Source organism: Solanum pennellii, chromosome 2 (genome assembly GCF_001406875.1).
Source record: "Solanum pennellii chromosome 2, SPENNV200".
NCBI classification, from domain to species: domain Eukaryota; kingdom Viridiplantae; phylum Streptophyta; class Magnoliopsida; order Solanales; family Solanaceae; genus Solanum; species Solanum pennellii.
The window spans coordinates 46,501,751-46,522,876 of record NC_028638.1 but is presented as its reverse complement, the minus strand read 5'-3'; the positions used below and the strand labels follow the sequence as shown (position 1 = coordinate 46,522,876).

The 21,126-nt window shown below is 31.2% G+C and overlaps 2 protein-coding genes across 2 annotated transcripts; both read left to right on the top strand.

The window, feature by feature from the left end:
* The first annotated feature begins 9,551 nt into the window (after nt 1-9,551).
* On the top strand, nt 9,552-10,214 carry LOC107010081. Its single transcript, XM_015209345.1, has one exon. It carries the CDS (start codon nt 9,552-9,554, stop codon nt 10,212-10,214), a length of 663 nt encoding a protein of 220 aa, XP_015064831.1.
* Nucleotides 10,215-17,816: 7,602 nt separating this feature from the next.
* On the top strand, nt 17,817-21,008 carry LOC107011473 (serine/threonine-protein kinase HT1-like). Its single transcript, XM_015210990.2, has 4 exons — nt 17,817-17,993; nt 18,284-19,482; nt 19,758-20,213; nt 20,499-21,008. The coding sequence occupies exons 2-4, from the start codon at nt 18,721-18,723 to the stop codon at nt 20,793-20,795; spliced, it is 1,515 nt and encodes a 504-aa protein (XP_015066476.1). The 5' UTR covers nt 17,817-17,993; nt 18,284-18,720; the 3' UTR covers nt 20,796-21,008.
* Nucleotides 21,009-21,126: the final 118 nt, after the last annotated feature.

Sequence of the window (21,126 nt, the reverse complement as noted above, 5' to 3'; positions counted from 1 at the left end):
TTTTAACCAATCTTAGGAACTGGCTTTATATACCATTACCGTGCTCAAAAACGTAGGGCCCACAAGTACACGTGGAATATACATGCATATGACTCCTATAGCCATTTGTCCACCGTGGCATATGACGATTCGTTTAAGTAAATCGCAAGTCTAAAAAGGGTACACCAATACAGCATGGATACACGTCAGTCTAATGTCAATTATTTCACAAATTTTTATCTTTTTTCTATTTTTCATTTCCTATTTTTGTTTTTTTCTATAATTTTCTCATTTCCTATTTTTGTTATGGATATACTCGAATATTCTGGTAAAATTATTTGCGTAAATATTTTAATTTCATTATATTCGGATATCCTATCCTAATCTCGTAGGTTGATGGCCCACAAAAGAGACTGAACATAAAGTTGGCTAACATGTGGACCCACGTTATTTTGATGTTGATCAATATAATGGGAATATGCATGTTTTAAGCTTTTTTTAAATATAAAATATGCTCGGATTTTTTTTGTTTAGTTGAAATTAGTACAAATTTAATATATTAAATCTTTACCTTAAACATAAAATAATAAGAACATTGTTAGAATTGATAAGAGATTAATTAGAAGTTTGTTTCGCTCTACGGTAGACTTGAATTAAATCGTGCTATGTGAAATGAGTATTTTAATTAATTTTATATGATATTTTTTAACGGTTTTACTTTAATAAACATAAAATTGAAAGCTTAGTAGTTCTTAATTCATTTTAGTAATTTAAAATTAAGATAAAAAAAATACTAAAAATATTATTTTTGATATTAATTTTATTTGGACTAGTATTGACTCACTTATTTATTAGTGTTAAGTCCTAACTCATTACCATTCATTTTAGCACATCAAAATATTGAACTAATAATACCTCATTTAAATTGGCCTATAAGAAATCTTGCTTAAATATTAAAAAGATATTTTCTTATTTGATTTGTTATGTATAACCATATAAAGGAATATTATTAGGTCTAAAAGTCAAATAAGAAAATGAAACTAGTAAATATAAGTTTGAATCGAGACTCATATTACATTAACTTTGTATACTAACATCAACACTCTATTTTATACACTTTTAGAACTCACTCATATTTACCGATGAATATATAATAATCTTTTTTTTTTTGAGAATTTCTGCAGAAATTTATAATTACTATTTTTCGAATGAACACGAGATAAAAGATTGGAATAAAACATGAATACTAATTGTGGAGCTGATATGAAAATAATGATTTTATCGGATGATGTAGGTCCAATCTAACAAACCAAATTATTCATTTAATCGCCGCATATACGCGGCGTTGCGCCAATGGTTTTTTTTAAAAAAAAATCGCCGAGTGTACTGGATACACAATAATTATTGCATTTTTTTGGCTATTTGCATATTCAATTATTTGTACTGAGTCACCCTTGAGTCATTCTACATTACTCTAATCTATAAAATAATTATATTCCAACATCAAGTGCCATTTTGTTTGTTTCCCCAGTTTACTCCACTCAATTTTGAGGACCAAAAATAACACAAATGGTCTAGTAATCCAATATGGAGGTAGGGATAGAGTTAGGTGAGATTTAGATGTTCGGACGAACTCAATAGTTTTTTTTTGTAAAATTTATATTTGTATTAAAAATTAAATAATAATTTATGAATTTTTATAAAATTAATTGATAACTCAATGATAAAAAAGAAAAAGATAATTTAAAACGTTCAAACTCCTAATTCTAGCACTGCATTTGTAGTCATGGATGGGATGCAAATGCAAGAACAAATTTAATGAATTCAATAATTTGTATTCAAATAATATCGTCATTCCGTTTTTATTGGAATGATAATTTATCTTGTTATATACAATTTTGATAATTATAATCTTTTGAATTAATTTGAAGTAAAATTAGGTTCATCTTTTAGTTATTTATTATGAGTTCCCACATTTATGTGAAAATAAAAATTGATTTGAACTAACTTGCAGGTGGAGTTGGGCCAAAAAGATTTTTTTTTTTTAACGACAAAAAAGTGCAAACAATTCCAAAGGGAAGGTGATAACCGAGAAGGTACTAGTCAATCACTTTCACCCTACATTTCATCTGACGTGGAATAATGCTGGCAAAACGGGAAACTTCAAATACCCAAAACTTTGGTATATAAATTTTATATTAGATTTTAAATTATCTCACGTCATTTTGAAGTAAAGATAGTTTTTCGTGCCCTTACTTTTAAGTCTATCAGCTGCAACAAGGGCTGCGGGAACGAGTGCTGTGCTTGCCCCGACCGATACCACCATTTATTACCGTGAACCAGCTCCTCTTCCTTTTATCCGGACTGACTCTAATCGTGATTTTGACTCTATTAAAACAACTTTAAATTTCGAATATTACGATTTCAAAAATTCAAATTTATGATGAAAAAAAATCTTTGATGGCTAGTTTTTTTTTTTTTTACTCGTAGTCCGATATTGAAGCAAAGGATTCTATTAAAAAGAATTTAATATACAAAGCTCAAAAAACTGAAATCAATAATTAAAAAAGAAACAAAGACATCCGCTAGATTAGGTATATTGTGGAAAAATTGGAATATCCTTAGCTTATGGATCACTATGGTTTCAATTCTTAGCTTTGAATTCCTCAATTATGAAGAGCGCATTTTCTATATATTAATATGATAGTATATAGTTTGGGGAAAAAAATAGAGATCCATATATTAACTGAAACATGTGTTCAGTTACGTTGTAAAACATGTATTTGAATGTCACGTATTATGTTGATAGCTGGCAGATGTTGAAACCCATATGCAGTTGCTGTTCGCCGCGCCTTACAGCTTAGCATTATCTTTTAATTCTTTATTACGACACAAACATAGTCATCACCCTAAATTATCTTTTATTTCTTATAATATAAAAAATATAATATACGTCTCACACGATTGAGATAAGAAAATATAGCTGCTCTGGGATGTTACACCAAAATCACACTTTTAATGGTTTTCTTCATTTACTCTAAAACTATTAACCTTCTTGTCCTGAAATGTGCATAAAGAGGTGATACTGTTATTCTAATTTTACGGATTTTAAATTTTATAACCATAATTTTAACGAGGTTCAAAACTTAATATTAACGCATATAAATTAAATTTCTTAACATAAATATAATATTTAAATAAAAATAACTAAATTTAATTAATTTGTATTCAAAGTTCTAATTCCGCCCTAATATATATACCTGTCAGACCCCAAACTTACTTGACGAGGAATCCTTTCTCGCGAACAAACACAACCCCTACACACACCTAGGAGCACCCCCTCCTGCATATCCATACAAGACCAATTGTATGATGGAAAGTGAAATTGACTACACACCATCCTTATCCTCTACCGGACATTAATCAACGTGCGACAAGAAAATTGGTGAGTGGTATTAATTATTTTCTACCGCACATGTATGATGGATCGAATTCAATTATCATTTTTAAATATGAGATCGTAAACTTAAAAATAAAATTAAATAAATGCTATAACAAGTAAAATTGGGTTCTTATTACAATAAAATAAGGATTGAGATGGAGTGTGATAGTATTTTTTATTTTTAATTATAAATTTTGAGACGAGTATTTTTGAGTAAAAAATTTTCTTCATTAAAAAGTATTTTTACATTTATTAGACGGGTACTGGCCGCAATTATGTACTGCGTGCCAGGGTGTCAACTGGGCGAACTGGGTTGAACTAAAGATATTAAAATAAGTTGAGATAGATTTAATCCGATTAAGTTTATTTTGAACTCAAATGGGCTAAAAAATGAGTTGAGTTTTGACCGTTCAATTTGATCCGATTAATCTCAATAATTTTGACGTAGTAATATTTAATTTTTATAATCACAATTCGAATTTGCGCTCAAGATTTTCTAAAATAAAAAAAAATAACAAATGAATATAAGAGTCATAAAAATGTTAAAGAAATGATATTTATACCTTTAATATAGGAACATATCTTAGTAAAGAATTTTAAAACGGATTGAAAATCAGAGATTGAATCGGACTCAATTGAAGATTTTCTTAAATTGAATCAGGCTTGAATGAGTTGAGACTTGAAACTAAACTCAATTAAAATTATCACAAGCTCAACCCTTAAAATTTGAATGAGTTAAACGAGTTATCTATATTTGAATTTATTTTTTACATCCTAGCTACGTCATTCAAATAATAAGTATTTGTAGGAAATACACTATAATAACACTTTACACTAATGTTACTTCTAAAGCTCCACGTAGCAAATATCTGATATCTTCTTTGTAAGGTTTTCTTCAATTATATTTAATTCTTATGAGTGTTATTTTGACTTTTATCGAACAAGGCGTGCTACTCTTTCATATCAATCTTGAGGTTGTTTTTATGTGCACATTAATTAGTCAATATAAATTCGATTACACATCTAATTGTTTCTTGTGTCATTCCATAATTAATAAATCGATCGCAAGTTTAATCAATTCTTAAAAAAAATCTGAAGTTGTATATACAGACATTAAATGTAAAATAAAAAATCCTTCTAGCTTCTAATTTTGATAAAGTAATACTCTGTCTTAATGAAATTAGAAATTAAGCCTAACCAGATCAAATTTCAGTAATTGATTTGATTTTTTGATCCCATAGAAAAAAAAATGAAATTCTGTTTTGTTGGGAGTACATTGAAATAAATAAAATATTTTTGTTTTGAAAAGAGAGAATGATCAAAAGCTTCCTCAACTTATACCTGAAATTGTAATTACATACTCTAATTTTATGGTATTGTCATCGTACTCTAGGCGCGTTTGAAGCAAAATTTAACGAAAAATTTCCCCCTTCTCCTATAGTCATCTTTCCACTTGTAAATACCTATTACTTCTTCTTCCCCCACCATTAATCCTTGTTTCTTTAGTAAAAAATTCACGAATTTCTCTAAAAATCAAGTAGGGTTTAGTTGTTATGTTCATTTGTACTTCAAATTTTGAATTTAGGGTTTGTAATCTGATCTAATTTCTTATTTAGGTTTTTAATTAGATATTTGAATTTTCTCGAAATTCATCAAAAATGGCAAATGAAAACTTGAATACTCTTTGTATGGATGAATCAGACTTAATGCTCAACGTTGCAGTGAGATGCAAACACGAAATTTTGCTGAATTTGCAAATTTCTTGATCGAAATTAAATCTGAAAAAAAGATTTTGGTGATATCACTTGATAATGCAGAATCGTCTGATGTAAATGCTCTTACTTTTGATGATTTAGAATCGTTTGATGATAACCAAAAGTGGAGTAGGAGATGAAAAGAGGATTTCTTGCTTCCTTTGTTCTTCTTTCAGTTTAGAGAGATATGGGGGGAGGGGGGGGCAAGAAAAGGGAGAAAAAGAAGAAACGGGAGTTTCTAGGTGTGGGTCCCAGCGTGTGAAAGTACGCAGCTTGACTTATTTGGTTTATGTGTTGAGTTCAGCACTTAAATGGATAGAAAATAGATAAAAATATGGTTTAGATGGGTAATGAGACACCGATAAAGTTGATATGTGTAGTTGAGATTTCGGGTATAAGTTTGGAGGGCTTTTGATCATTTTCTCTATTGAAAATATATGATAGGTGTCAAATGCATCATATTATGAATCTGGTCCATTAATAAGTCTCGCTACATGATGAACTTGGCCCATTAGTTAGTATCGATCCATTTCATTAATTACTTGATAATGACCTTACATAATTTGTTAGAAGTCAGTTATAATATACTCTCCGTTCACAATTGTTTGTCATGTAAAGTCATGCACTCCTCTTAAAGAAAATTTAATATAATAATTTGACTAATATAGCATTACAATATCAAGAATATCAAAAGTTTATATAACTTTTCAATTAGATATAAAAGAATAATTATTAAAGCAGAATTAAAAAAAATAACTAATTATTTTTTAATTGTTTAGATTAACAAATCTTGGACATCTATTTAGTGTACATGCGAAACAATTGTGGAGGAAGGGAGTATATTGTAGAATGATGCTATGAGACTCAATTTTATGTTTTTCCTTTAGAGTTATATATATAAAGGAAAAATTACGATGTTAACCCAATTTATATTATTTAATTAGTCGTCATAGCTATAATTTGCTACAATTATCACTTGTGACTGACATTAATTATTAATTACGTGGATTGATATTAAATTATTAATACATATGTATTGGATACATAATCACTTTTATTATACATAATCACTTTTATTACATATTGCAGATTTACAATAGTATTGCTATGTATAGCTACAAATGATAATAAAGAAAATAAAAGTATTGCTAAAGTCAGTAATTATTTATTAAAGTGTAATTTTTTAAGTAATTTTTCCAAGAATTGTTTCTAGTATGTTTTGGGCTTTATTATTCAAAATGTAGATACAGTATGGTCTCCAAACCAAAGCCCACAAATCAAACTTGATATTTGGATCAACTAACCAAAACTGGGCCTAAATTATTGAGTTCAAATACATATGCTCTGTGTGTTGGGCCACCAACAATAATCAGGACTTTTGAAAGAGCTTTTTCATTAAAAATCCCAATTAAAATCATGCTTTTACTTCTTAAAAGAACAACTTCAATCCTAATCTTTATTCTCAAGAATCTTATTAGTAATTCATTGAATATTGCAGCAGTTGTTAAGCTTTTTAATATGTTCCGACTATTCTCCTTTTACTAAACTAGCTTTTGAGGCGTGAGTCAGATTCAAGATTTAAATTAAGGACATTTTAGTCAAGCCCATTTGATCAAATGTGGAGGTTGTGAATATCATATGAATTCGAGTATGTCTTGTATATATTATATATCTAGAATATTCATACTTAAAAGACAATATCATATACTAAATTCAATTATTGAAAAATAACAACAAACAAATTGGAATTGATCATGAAAGCTAATTTGACAAAATTGGGTGTCTTTTGATGAAATACACAACAAAGTTGAGTGATTGTGGAGGTCAAGTACAAAGTTAAGTTACTTTTGAAAAATAAAACAAAATCTAATAACTAAAAAGATCGATAATGATCATCTAAGCTTCTAACTCATACTCTAGCTAGTTCGTGCAAGAGAGTTTTTGAGAACCATATTAGTTATAACTGATAGGGAAAAAAATATTTTTTACATGATTTTGGACCATTTTCATGCATGAGCTAGCCTTTTTCTTATATTTAAACGTCCACATATTGAACAAAATTAAGTACAATACTATGCTTTGTTGATAATTATTTTTTCGTTGTTTATGATTTAGTTGACTAAACGAAAAATAATGGATGGGGTTACGTTAAGGACAATTTTTTCAATGCAATAATGTTAGAGATATTACTAATGTATTAGGAGTTGTTGACTAACATAAACAAACAAATTTATATCTATATTTAATTCAATGAAACTATAAAATACACTTTGAGGAGTAATCACAATCTCAATAATCAATAATGACCGTCCATGACATATCAATAATTAATTCACCTAACTAACGTTCCAAATATGGAACTAGGACATTACATCTTTTTTTTATAAAATAATAATATAACAGCTTGATACGTACTATTAATTTGAAATTTTTTCTTTCGTTTCTCACTATTTGATATCTCTATTAAAGTTTCACTATTTAAATTTGTCGAATATATTTATGAGGACGACATTTTCAAAAATTCTTTTTAACATTCATAGAGGCTCACTTAAGAATAAAGAAATCTCAACCATCATATCACAATTTTAAATGTATATATGAGTGGTGTTAACTTTGAATTATTCTTTTCACAAATAACAAAATTTGAATTGTCCTATTCAAATGTTTGGTTCTGTACCTCCTTAACCACATGGTGGGGTTTAAAATGTACGAAAAAAAGAAACACGATGGGTTTCAGAATCACTTATATTATACATACCTAGCTAGTGCATAGTATATAATAAATTAATAAAATATACTACATGCTATATATTGTATAGTCATTATCACATATAGGGTTTTTAGCAGATACATTAACAAAGAATATTAAATTTTTTATCGATATTAGTTATTGTCATTAGATACAATATTGTTATAAACATATTTACAAAAGAGTTTCTATTGTCTTGAAAAGAATATAGTTAAAATATTATTGTCATTAATTACCGCTAACGATCACATACTTATTATATTTTTATTTTGCATATAATAAAACAAGTTTTTTATGCTTATACACATCAAATTATTTTGAACTGAATAGTGTAATTAAGAAGTTAAAGTTAATTTTACTTTTAAAACTAACTAAACTTAATGCATAGATCAAGGTATGTTAATAATAAATGTAATTATTTTAAGGATACACCAAATATAGAAAGATATTAGGAGGAAATATATATATATATACACATATAATATTGTCTCCTTTGTATGGTTTTGATTACAAAATGTCTCATCAAACAATTTGAGAGACAGACATGTTCTATCTAAAAGAGAAGAAGACATATAATTTGATTTATTATTAAGACAACTTGGGATATTAATGATTATTGCCTCCTCACATATTCTAATTGTCTTCTTCTCCTTTTTTATGCTTGTGTCTTTTCTTTTCCTTAAATTTAAAGATAGGTTAATTGATGTGCAAATAGGCGAGTTAAATTAGATTTATGCAAGTTAAAATATATTGAGTTAACAATTTAGCATTAATCGATTAATTCAAAAAATTATTTGGACAGAATAAGTTAGATAAAAATGATTAAAATACGGGTCATAGGGAAACTCACTCAAATTTTTAATCGTTCTTTTGTAATTATTAGTACCGCGTAAATTTTTGATTTTTTTTCCGTTTTGACTATATTTTATTTTAAATAAAATAAAAAAATTAAAGTTTATTTTGATTAGATCTTATGGATAAGTTTGACCTGCGTACTAATTTTTTTTTATATTAATTTTTTGAGCCCAATTTTTTAGTAAATTAAATAAGCTGAATAAATTTATTTTTATATGTTAGTTTTTTTCTTCGCGAATTGTGAGTAATACTTCAATCCCTAAACGTGCCACAAATGAAATACAGTGACATAGTTATAGTGAAATTTATTTATCTTAATTAATACAAAATATTGAATTCAAAATTTAATAATGAAAAAGATTTAATAATGAAAAAGATCTCTTTGTTGTAGAATATGACACGTGCGCCTCAAACAAGTGATGAGTTGCACACTGTTGTAGAATATGCCACGTGGGTCCCAAACAAGTAATGAGTTGCACACTGTTGTAGAATATGCCACGTGGGCCACAAACAAGTGAATGAGTTGCATTACTTGTGCAACTCATCAATAATGGCCAAAGTGATACATATGTGTAAATAATCTCATGGCTATAAATAGCCATTATACACATTAACAGATATATACATTTTATGAAATATTACTTTCTAAATTTTCCTTCTTTTAGTATATTAATTTTAGTAAGTTCTTTTATAACACGTTATCAGCACGAGTCTCTGCCAGTTCAAGTAAAGACTTTAAAAGCCTCGGAGGTATAAATTTCTTTTCTTAATAATGTCTAATCTCTCTAAACTTGAATTTCTTGCTCTAGACATATCGGGAAAAAGCTATCTATCATGGGTACTCGATGCAGAAATTCATCTTATTGCGATGGGTCTAGCAAACACCATCCAAGAAAATAATCAAGCATCGAATCAAAACCGTGCTAAGGCGATGATATTTCTCCGTCATCACCTTGATGAAGGTTTGAAAATGGAATATCTCACTGTTAAGGATCCTCTGGTGTTGTGGAACAATTTAAAAGATAGATATGACCACTTGAAGTTGGTCGTCTTTCCACAGGCACGTTATGACTGGATCTACTTGAGACTTCAAGATTTTAAATCTATCAGTGAGTATAACTCTTCCATGTTTAAAATTATCTCACAATTAAAATCATGTGGAGAAAATATCACTGACCATGATATGCTGGAGAAAACGTTTTCCACTTTTCCTGCCTCGAGTATGCTTCTGCAGCAGCAATATCGAGAAATGGGATTTAAAAAATATTTCGAATTAATTTCACATCTCCTTGTTGCTGAACAACATAATGACTTACTGATGAAAAACCATGAAAGTCGACCTACTGGTTCTATGCCATTTCCTGAAGTAAATACTGCAATTTTTCACCAATCTAGGCGTGAAAGAGGTCGTGGCCGTGGTCGTGGTCGAGGATGAAATTTCAATCATGGTGATCGTCTTGCACTAAATAATAACCTTCAACACCAGCAGTGTAAAAGGAAGAATGAAAAACATGATGTAGTGCAGAAGAAAAATTCAGACAACAAATGTTATCGATGTGGAGGAAAAGGACATTGGTCACGTACCTGTCGTACGCCAAGACACCTGGTTGAGCTATATCAAGCTTCCTTGAAGGAGGTGAAAAGTAACGCTGAAGCCAACTTTATCTCGGAAGATACTGTTGAACCCATGCATCTAGATGTAGCAGATTTCTTTGAGAATCCCGAAGGAAAGATAGATCACCTGATAGGTGATGGATCTGTGATAATGTAAATATATTTCATTTTCGTCGTTTGTATGAACTAGTATGAATATGTTTTCCTAGACTTGTAAATAACTAAAATGTTGTGTAATGTTTTTGTTTAGTAATAAAATTATAATGTTTATTTCGTTTATATCTTTTATCTTGAAGAGTATATGGATACCTCAATGATCAATCATGAAGATATTTGTGTAATTGATAGTGGAACAACGCACGCCATATTCAAAGATGAGAAATACTTCTCCTACTTGCTTAGGAGAAAAGCAAATGTTACTACAATTTCTGGTAATTCAAACTTAATAGAAGGCTCCGGAAGAGCTACTATATTTCTGCCTAAGGGGACAAAACTTGTCATAGAAGATGCTTTGTTCTCTTCTAAATCCCCAAGAAACCTGTTAAGTTTTAAAGATATTCGCCGAAATGGATATCATGTTGAGACAATAAATGAAATGAATGTTGAATACCTTGGTATTACCAAGATTGTCTCAGACCAGAAATATGTGTTGGAGAAATTATCAACTTTATCTTCTGGCCTATATTATGCAAAAATAAGTACGATTGAAGCACACTCTATCGTAAACCAGAAGTTTACTGACTTAAAGACTTTTGTGCTTTGGCATGACCGAATAGGTCATCCTGGATCAATAATGATGAGACGAATCATTGAAAACTCAAATGGTCATCCATTAAAGAACCTGAAGATTCTTACAAATGATGAGTTTTCATGTGCTGCTTGCTGCCAAGGCAAATTGATTACTAGGCCATCACCAATGAAGGTTAACATTGAATCCCCTCAATTTTTGGAACGAATACATGGGGATATTTGTGGACCTATTCACCCATCTAGTGGGTCGTTTAGATATTTTATGGTCCTAATAGACGCATCTTCAAGATGGTCTCATGTGTGCCTCTTATCATCTCGCAACCTGACGTTTGCAAAATTATTGGTACAAATAATACGATTAAGAGCGCAATTTCCAGATTATCCCATTAAGACAATTCGCCTCGATAATGCTAGCGAATTCACATCCCAAGCTTTTGATGCTTATTGCGTATCGGTAGCGATAAAAGTTGAACATCCTGTAGCTCATGTTCATACTCAAAATGGCCTTGCTGAGTCATTTATTAAGCGCTTACAATTGATAGCAAGACCTCTACTTATGAAAAGTGAGTTGTCTACTACTGTTTGGGGTCATGCTATCTTACATGCAGCATCACTTGTTCGTCTCAGACCGACTCATTATAATAAATACTCCCCATTACAATTGGTATTTGGTCATGAACCAAATATTGCTCATCTTCGAATTTTTGGATGTGCTGTATATGTGCCTGTAGCACCACCTCAGCGCACCAAGATGGGCCCTCAAAGAAGGTTAGGCATATATGTTGGGTTTGATTCACCCTCAATAATTCGCTACCTTGAGCCATTGACGGGAGATTTATTCACTGCAAGATTTGCAGATTGTCGATTTGATGAAACAAATTTTCCGCAATTAGGGGGAGAGAAAAAGAAACTTAATAGTGAAATTGCATGGAAAGTTTCATCATTATCTCATTTTGATCCACGCTCCCCTGTGTGTGAACAAGAGGTCCAGAAGATCATCCATTTGCAAAACATAGCAAATCAAATGCCAGACGCATTTACTGATTCAAGAAGGATAACAAAGTCGCATATTCCTGCAGTTAATGTGCCTATCCGAATTGACGTCCCAAAAGGACCATCTACAAGTGTCGTAACTTCTAAATCACAAATACGCCTGAAGCGTGGTAGACCATGGGTTCAAAAGATAAGAATCCTAGAAAAAGAAGTACAAAAAATGACGCTACAGAAGAATTTCACAAAGAAATTCAAGATCTAATTAGTCCTGATATTCCTGAAGAGATCAGTGAACCCGAGACTCAAGTAAATGAAGAACTCTCAATAAGTTTTACGGGTGATGAGATAAGTTTAGATCGATCAAAAATCATAGTGGATAATGTTTTAGCATATAATGTTGCACTTAACATTATGAAAGGAAATGAGGATCTTGAACCTCTATCTGTCGAAGAATGTCGACAAAGATGTGATTGGCCAAAATGACAATAAGCAATTCAATCAGAATTAAATTCACTTGCTAAGCGTGAGGTTTTTGGACCAGTAGTCCAAACGCCTAGTGATGTTAAATCAATTGGCTATAAATGGGTCTTTGTACGAAAAAGAAATGAGAGAAATGAGATTGTAAGATACAAGGCACGCCTTGTTGCACAAGGATTCTCTTAACGACCCGGTGACGACTATGAAGAAACATATTCACCTGTTATGGATGCAATAACTTTTCGATATCTCATCGGCTTAGCTAAATGCCTGAAGCATATAATTCAAAATCTCGGAAAATGTATTCAATCAGATTACAAAAGTCATTATATGGCTTAAAACAATCAGGGCTCATGTGGTATAATCGCCTCAGTGAGTACTTGATAAAACAAGGTTATATAAACGATGCCATTTGTCCTTGTATATTTATTAAGAAAACAACATTGGGGTTTGTTATTCTTGCTGTTTATGTTGATGACATTAATCTCATTGGAACTCCAGAAGAGGTTCAAAAGGCAATTGAATATCTAAAGAAAGAATTTGAGATGAAAGACCTTGGAAAGACAAAAATTTGTCTTGGACTACAAATAGAATATTTAGTAGACGGGGTCTTCATCCATCAATCTGCCTATACTGAGAAAATCTTGAAACGATTTTACATGGACAAAGCACATCCATTAAGTACTCCAATGGTTGTCCGATCACTTGAAGTGAGTAAGGATCCATTCCGACCTCAAGAAGAGAATGAGGAACCTCTTGGTCCAGAAGTACCTTATCTTAGTGCAATTGGGGCACTTATGTATCTTGCTAATGCTACGAGACCTGACATAGCATTTTCTGTTAATTTGTTAGCAAGATATAGTTCTTCCCCTACACGAAGACATTGGAAAGGAGTTAAACATATATTGCGATATCTAAGGGGAACTAGTGATATGGGTCTGTTTTATACTAACAAAGATAGTGCAGATCTTGTTGGTCATGCAGATGCAGGTTATTTATCTGACCCACATAAAGCTCGATCACAAACAGGCTATCTGTTCACATACGGAGGTACTGCTATATCATGGCGATCTACGAAGCAGTCTATTGTCGCTACTTCTTCAAATCATGCTGAGATAATAGACATTCTTGAAGCAAGTAGAGAATGTGTATGGTTAAGATCAGTAATACATTTTATCAAAGGAAGATGTGGTTTGAAGTGTGACGTCAAGATACCCACAATGCTCTTTGAAGACAATGCTGCATGCATAGCTCAATTAAGAGGAGGCTTTATAAAAGGAGATAGAACAAAATACATTTCACCAAAATTGTTCTTCACACATGATCTCCAGAAGAATGGTGATATTGATGTGCGACAAATTCGTTCAAGTGATAATCCAGCAGATTTATTTACCAAATCTTTACCAGCTTCAACTCTTGAGAAGATGATTCACAAAATTGGAATGCGAAAACTTAACCATCTAAATCGTGGTTTTTATCAGGGGAGTAAAATACGCACTGTACTCTTTTTTCCCTTAGTCTAGGTTTTATCCCACTGGGTTTTCCTAGAAAGGTTTTTAATGAGGCAGCAAGTAATGCGTATTATGTATGTCTATATACTTACATAGACATACAAGGGAGAGTGTTGTAGAATATGCCACGTGGGCCCCAAACAAGTGATGAGTTGCACACTGTTGTAGAATATGCCACGTGGGCCCCAAACAAGTGATGAGTTGCACACTGTTGTAGAATATGCCACGTGGGCCCCAAACAAGTGAATGAGTTGCATCACTTGTGCAACTCATCAATAATGGCCAAAGTGATACATTTGTGTAAATAATCTCATGGCTATAAATAGCCATTATACACATTAATAGATATATCCATTTTATGAAATATTACTTTCTAAATTTTCCTTTTTTTAGTATATTAATTTTAGGAAGTTCTCTTATATTAATGTGTATAATGACTATTTATAGCCAAGAGATTATTTACACATATGTATCACTTTGGCCATTATTGATGAGTTGCACAAGTGATGCAACTCATTCACTTGTTTGGGGCCCACGTGGCATATTCTACAACAGTGTGCAACTCATCACTTGTTTGGGGCCCACGTGGCATATTCTACAACAGTGTGCAACTCATCACTTGTTTGGGGCCCACGTGGTATATTCTACAACAGTGTGCAACTCATCACTTGTTTGAGGCGCACGTGTCATATTCTACAACACTTTCTAAATTTTCCTTCTTTTAGTATATTAATTTTAGTAAGTTCTTTTATAACACTCTTGTTATTATTTGTTTTGATAAAATTCTCGTCTGGTTAATAACTTCTTATTTTTTTAATTATTTAAAAAGAATCTTTCGTGAGGGGTCTACTCCATTGCATCCAATTAATTGAATCAATAAGTTTATACATGAAAAAAGAAATTAAAAAGCAAAGAAATCATAGAATATACGATGAATATGTCTCCAAGTGGATACAGCCAAGAAAAAAAAAGACTTTTTCAGCTATTTTTCCAAACGCTAATAATTTTCTATTATTCCAATCAATCCCCGGAATTTCTTTTTAAAAAGAATAAGAAAAAGGATTTGATTTTTGTTTCCCTTTTTCTTATTTTCTTTAATAATACACATCACTCATCAGCATAGTCACCTTACTTCAAGAAGAATTGATATTTAAAGTTATTTATAAAAAATAAAAATTAAGTTTTCGTGTGTTTTACGAAAAAAATCCTAACACATAAAAGTGTAGACATTGAAATTTCATAAGGCTCTGAGATTTTAGTTGGATCTCTACAAATAGTGTTCAACTTAGATTAGGATTCTTGGAGATTAGCCAATCCTAAACCAAGGATACTAAATCCCTTCACAGGTATCTCGAAAATTTCATAAAGAAATCAAGATGTCGAATAATCAGTGGATTATTCATATAGAGAATATGGAGAGGTCAAACCTAAATAATTCATACGAGAAATACGCGACTAACGACCCTTGAATCACGATGGATAAATATTAAAAGAGTAGAATCATGGAATCAAAAGAATTGTACCCGCTATCTTAATTAATAAAATTATGTTTCTTCAAATTTTATTTGTGTGATTTACTTATTTTTCATATATTTAAAATTTGTTACAAACGAACAGATTTAAAATTTTTATTTTCATATATTTTTTTAGGCATAATACATACGTTGGACCCTAAACTTGATTTTAAATTTTAACTTTGACCTCCAACTTTCATAATGCACAAATAGTTACTTTGATTATCCAACTTTTAAATAAATAAACACATGAGTCCCACATGACACAATACACGTAGGACACCACGTATGACAAAAAATGACATGTAGGACATGTGAGTCTATTTGTTGAACTTTATACAAGTTTAAGTGTCTATTTATGCACATCCAAAATTGAAGGACATAAATGTGATTTGAAGCCAAGTTAAAGGGCATATTTATGTATTATGACTATTCTTTAACAAGTGATCATGAATCACAATCACACATATTTGACGAATTCGAAAAATAAATAGAAAAAAAAACTTTTGAAAATTTCTTATAGATAAAAAATAAAATTTCTCATAAATGTAAATATTTTAAAGAAATTATAAGTTGTAAATAAAATTAAGGGGAAAGGGTCTGATAACTTTGTCATTTAGAGCTGATATACCCCTTGTTATGAAAGTGGCTCATATATACCCCTACTTGTAAACAAATGGCTCACATATACCCTTTTCCCCTAACGGAAAATGAAAAATTAATAATTTTCAATCTAAATTTTTATTATTTTTTTCTAAAAAAATATAATCCCATATGAGTAAATTTAATCATCGTCAAACATATTTTTTTGACTTTTTTTATTTCAATGACTAATTTATAATTATTATTTTGATAATCAAATTTATTTATGTTTCACTAATATTCTTGTAAAACTTATTGTAGATAACCAAATTTTTTTTCGAATACAAAATTAAATTACAATACAAAAAAAAAAATAATTTAATATTTTTTTCTTTAAACTAAGGAATGATAGGAAAAAATAAAATAAGAATAAGAAACTCAAATAATTATAATAAAAGAAGTCAAAAAATAATTTATGTATGAAAAAAATTAAAATATACCTTGAACTTTTATTGAAGAATCATATATACCACTAAATAATTTTTTTAAAAAAATTATAAGTAATAAATATAAATTTAAAACTAATTATTTAAAATTCTGTTAAATGAAGGTTATATTTGAGCCATTTTGTAACGGCAAAGGTATATGTGAGCTGTTTGTATAACGGTAAGGGTATATATGAGCCACTTTTATAACGAGGGGTGTATCAGCTCCAAATGACAAAGTTAAAGAGGTATATCAGACCATTTTCCCTAAAATTAATTATTTTTCTGAAAAAGAAAATGATATATTATATGAAAAATTTACTGCCAACTCATCCAACCACAATTTCCATATCCGTGACACCGTACCATTTAACCATATATAAATATTTTATAAAAATAGTGAAAAAAGACAAAAAGAAAAAGATTTTAAAAAATCTGAGTTTTTTTCTTTTATTCCGTACCTCAATTCTCTGATAGTGACAATTGTATTCTTCCCAATTAATTTGCTATATTCCCATTTTTTCTTATTTCTCTGTCTTTTATTGACTTTTTTCTAATGGGCCCCAACTCCTAGGGCCCACTTTACCCCAGGCCCAATTTTTTGTAGTCAGCAATAAAAACGGGTCCACGTGAATCATTTACGTAAAACAATTGGTCACACAAAACACCTACATATAATTTTGCTAAACTTTTTTTAAGTAACACAAATTTCACTTAAATTAATCCATTAATTTAATTAGAACTTGAATTTTGTTTGCATGATAGCAGAAGTATGTGTAATTTATATAGATATACTGTATCTAAATAAATTGGCATGTAGCTAACCTTCTCACTCGCCTATCTTTTTTAAAATATGATATTAAATTGTTAATTAATGAAATACATAATTATTTTCAAATTTAAATATAATACGGATATTAAAGTAACTAGGTAATTTTCTTAAGATACAATTAAAATTTAATTTTAAGAAGTTTAAATTTATTATTTACGTATATTTAATAAATTTCTTAATATAGCAAAAAAATTTAATACTTTGACTAAATCCGCACCCGATCTTGTAGTTCCACCCAGCCCCCTACTAGTAGTTTTATATGGAAAAAAAAGAGAAAATATTAGTGTTAAATGGAGTGTTCGATTTTTCCTCTCTCTTCCCTCTCTTACATTTTATTAATTAATGACTCAAAAGAGAGAGAAGAGAGAAAAGTGGGGAAAAAAATAAATGAACAAGAAAAAGCAAGAATACAATAGTTTGAATCAAAGATTGATTCTTTAAGAAATTATCGTTTGGGTAAGTGTGTTTGGTACACGGATCTTGTTTTTATGGGAATTTTTTTTAAAAAAAAAACAAGGGAAATGGGTGTTTTTTTTTGTTGATTATCTTTATCAATTTGTGATTTGTATATGGGGGAATGATTAACTGAGTTGGTGGGTTAATGGGGTTTATCATGATGGGTATTTCTTTATCTTTAAGCCAATTAAGTATGGTTTTTAATGTTATTTTATTTGGGTGTTTTTTTTTTTCTTTTTTAATAAAAACTTGTGTTCAGAGATTTTTAATCTGTGTATGGGATCTTACAGGTTTTGAGAGAAGATGGTGGGGTGTTTGACTTTGGAGCTGAAGAGGGTTTGTTTTGCTTTTTGAGGTAACAGATTGGTTTTTTGTCTGATGGTTGGTATGAAAGTGGCATTTGGTAGGTCTACAAGTTTGAATAGTTTTGCTGATGAACTGTTGTTTGTTAGAGGTTAAAAAGTTTTGATCTTTGGTTTAGTTTACAGAGATATTGGTATTTTACCTGCTTTAGTTTTGGTGTTTATAAAGTTGATTGATCATTTATGGTTATGGTGGTTGGAGTTTGATTTCTTGATTTACCACCATCCTTTGATGGACTAGAAGAAATTGTCAATAGAAAATTTGGCAAAGAGAATTCTTGAATTTGAATCTTTTTCTGAGGTGGAGGAGGAGGAAAAGAACAAATTTTTTATTGGTTATCTAGTGTTGTAAGCTGATTTTAGAAATGGATGATGAAGCTAATTCTTGGATTAGGAGAACAAAGTTTTCTCATACAGTTTGTCATAGGATGGATTCTGCAAGATTGACGTCTATTCCTATTAGTACTATTCAGTCAGGAAGAATTGCTGGAGCAAAAACTAGACCTGGATCAGGTTCTTTTAATTCAAGACCTGAGCCAACTGTTGCGCCACTTCAGCGCAATCCAACTACAAACAAACACAGGACTGTATCACCTCATCCAGAAACATCAGTTCCAGATACCTTTAAGGAAGCTCGATCTAGTCAGAAGAGATTTTCAACACCGCGTCCACAAAGGAAGGAACATGAGAAGAAGATTGTGAGTAAGTCGTTTTATAAAGATTCTCGGGAATCGAAATCACCTACGTTGAGATCTCCTGGTTCAAGATCTCCATCAAATACAAGTCCCCTACGGCATTTCACATCATTCAAATTCCATGACAAAACAAAGAGCCGAAAGGATTCAGCATGGAGTAGGTACTTTGATCATGGTGTTGGGAGGGTGAGTTGTGTTGAAACAGCAGATGAATATACAATTGATCTTTCTAAGCTGTTTCTTGGGCTAAGATTTGCACACGGTGCACACAGTCAGCTTTACCATGGGAAATACAAGGATGAAGCTGTTGCAGTGAAAATTATAAGAGTACCAGATGATGACGAAATTGGAGCGTTAGGAATTCGATTGGAGAACCAGTTTATTAGAGAAGTTACTCTCTTGTCTCGTCTCCACCATCCAAATATTATAAAGGTAGTAAACGAATTCATTTTCTTATTTGGTTCATTTTATTTAAGTATATGGAACTCTGCTGTTGCATATATGTAACTGTATCGGATTTGTTTTGATAGGTTATGTTTTAACTGTATCTGGTTATCCTACCTATAAAAGTTCCATGGCCCTATTTGTTCCATTATATGCCTCTATAACTAGAGTCTCCGTTTCTTTTGACAATAGAGAAATTGTGTTAACTTGTTGTCCTTATAAAGTTTCTTTGTGATTTGGTTCCCATGACCCCTTTAATGCAGTTTGTAGGTGCGTGCAAACAACCACCAGTTTTTTGTGTTGTTACTGAGTATATATCTGAGGGTTCTCTGAGAGCGCACCTTCATAAGCTTGAGCATAAGTCCCTAGCCCTGGACAAATTGATTGCACTTGCCATGGACATTGCTCTTGGGATGGAATATATCCACTCGCAAGGCATTATTCATCGGGACCTCAAACCAGAGAATATTCTTATCGATGAGGATTTTCACCTGAAAATTGCTGACTTTGGAATTGCTTGTGAGGAGGCATACTGTGATCTCCTGGCGGATGATCCAGGCACTTACCGTTGGATGGCACCAGAGATGATTAAGAGAAAATCATACGGAAGAAAGGTTGATGTATATGGCTTTGGACTCATTCTATGGGAAATGGTGTCTGGTACCATTCCTTATGAAGATATGACACCAGTACAGGCTGCTTTTGCTGTTGTAAACAAGGTATGATCCAACATTTGGTACTTTCTTATTCTTATATTTCTGGAACTATTGTGACGTTATGTTATCGTGAACTTTATAATCAGTTATATTGTGACTCGTACATTTGGATAGTGGAATGAATAACTTCTATTTCTGCATGGCTGAATAGTGTGATAGCAACCCATATCTCCCCAGACCTCCACCGTCCCTCCCAACAGAACTCCTCTCTCTTTGATGCTCTTCTTCATAAACTGTGAATTAGGAATATATTTAATCCTAAAAGAACTTGTTTTTGGGACCTTTCAGAATATGAGACCACCTATTCATGGGGGTTGCCCTACAGCCATGAGAGCTTTAATTGAGCTGTGTTGGGCTCTGCAACCAGATAAGAGACCTGAGTTTTGGCAGATTGTGAAGGTATTGGAGCAGTTTGAATCATCAGTCGCTTATGACGGAACTCTGAATCTTGTTCAGAAGACGATGTGTCTAGATCACAAGAAAGGGCTTCATCATTGGATCCAAAAGCTTGGTCACGTACATCAAAATGCTTCATTACATCAAAATGTTTTATCAATGCCCATGCCGAAACCTAAGTTCGCTTGAGCATTCTGTATGATCCGACTTTTGTAGCTTTGCCAGTTCTCTGTGTAATTAAACTTCTTTTGGTTAAATTCTGTTGTATATCTCTGTTCCATCATTAAGCGAATGTGAATTATTAGGCTGTAGGTGTGCATTGAGGTGGCCTCTGTAAGTTTACCTATTTTGGTACACAAATTATGATCATCAGTTCTTGAATGCAAGTACTATTTGTAAGGCTTGGTAAGGCTTTTGTAATTTTGTATGATAGGTACACAAGTAAGATTATCAGAAAACCATGGCTAATAAACTTATAGTGCTTTTAAGTGGATTAAAATATGATCATCAGACAAAATAC

Excerpts from the sequence above, each read along its gene's own strand:
- LOC107010081 (XM_015209345.1), top strand. The coding sequence starts at position 9,552 with ATGTCTAATCTCTCTAAACTTGAATTTCTTGCTCTAGACATATCGGGA.
- LOC107011473 (XM_015210990.2), top strand. The coding sequence starts at position 18,721 with ATGGATGATGAAGCTAATTCTTGGATTAGGAGAACAAAGTTTTCTCAT. Across the intron at positions 19,483-19,757 it reads ACCATCCAAATATTATAAAG|TTTGTAGGTGCGTGCAAACA; the intron begins GTAGTAAACGAA and ends CCTTTAATGCAG. Across the intron at positions 20,214-20,498 it reads CTTTTGCTGTTGTAAACAAG|AATATGAGACCACCTATTCA; the intron begins GTATGATCCAAC and ends GGGACCTTTCAG.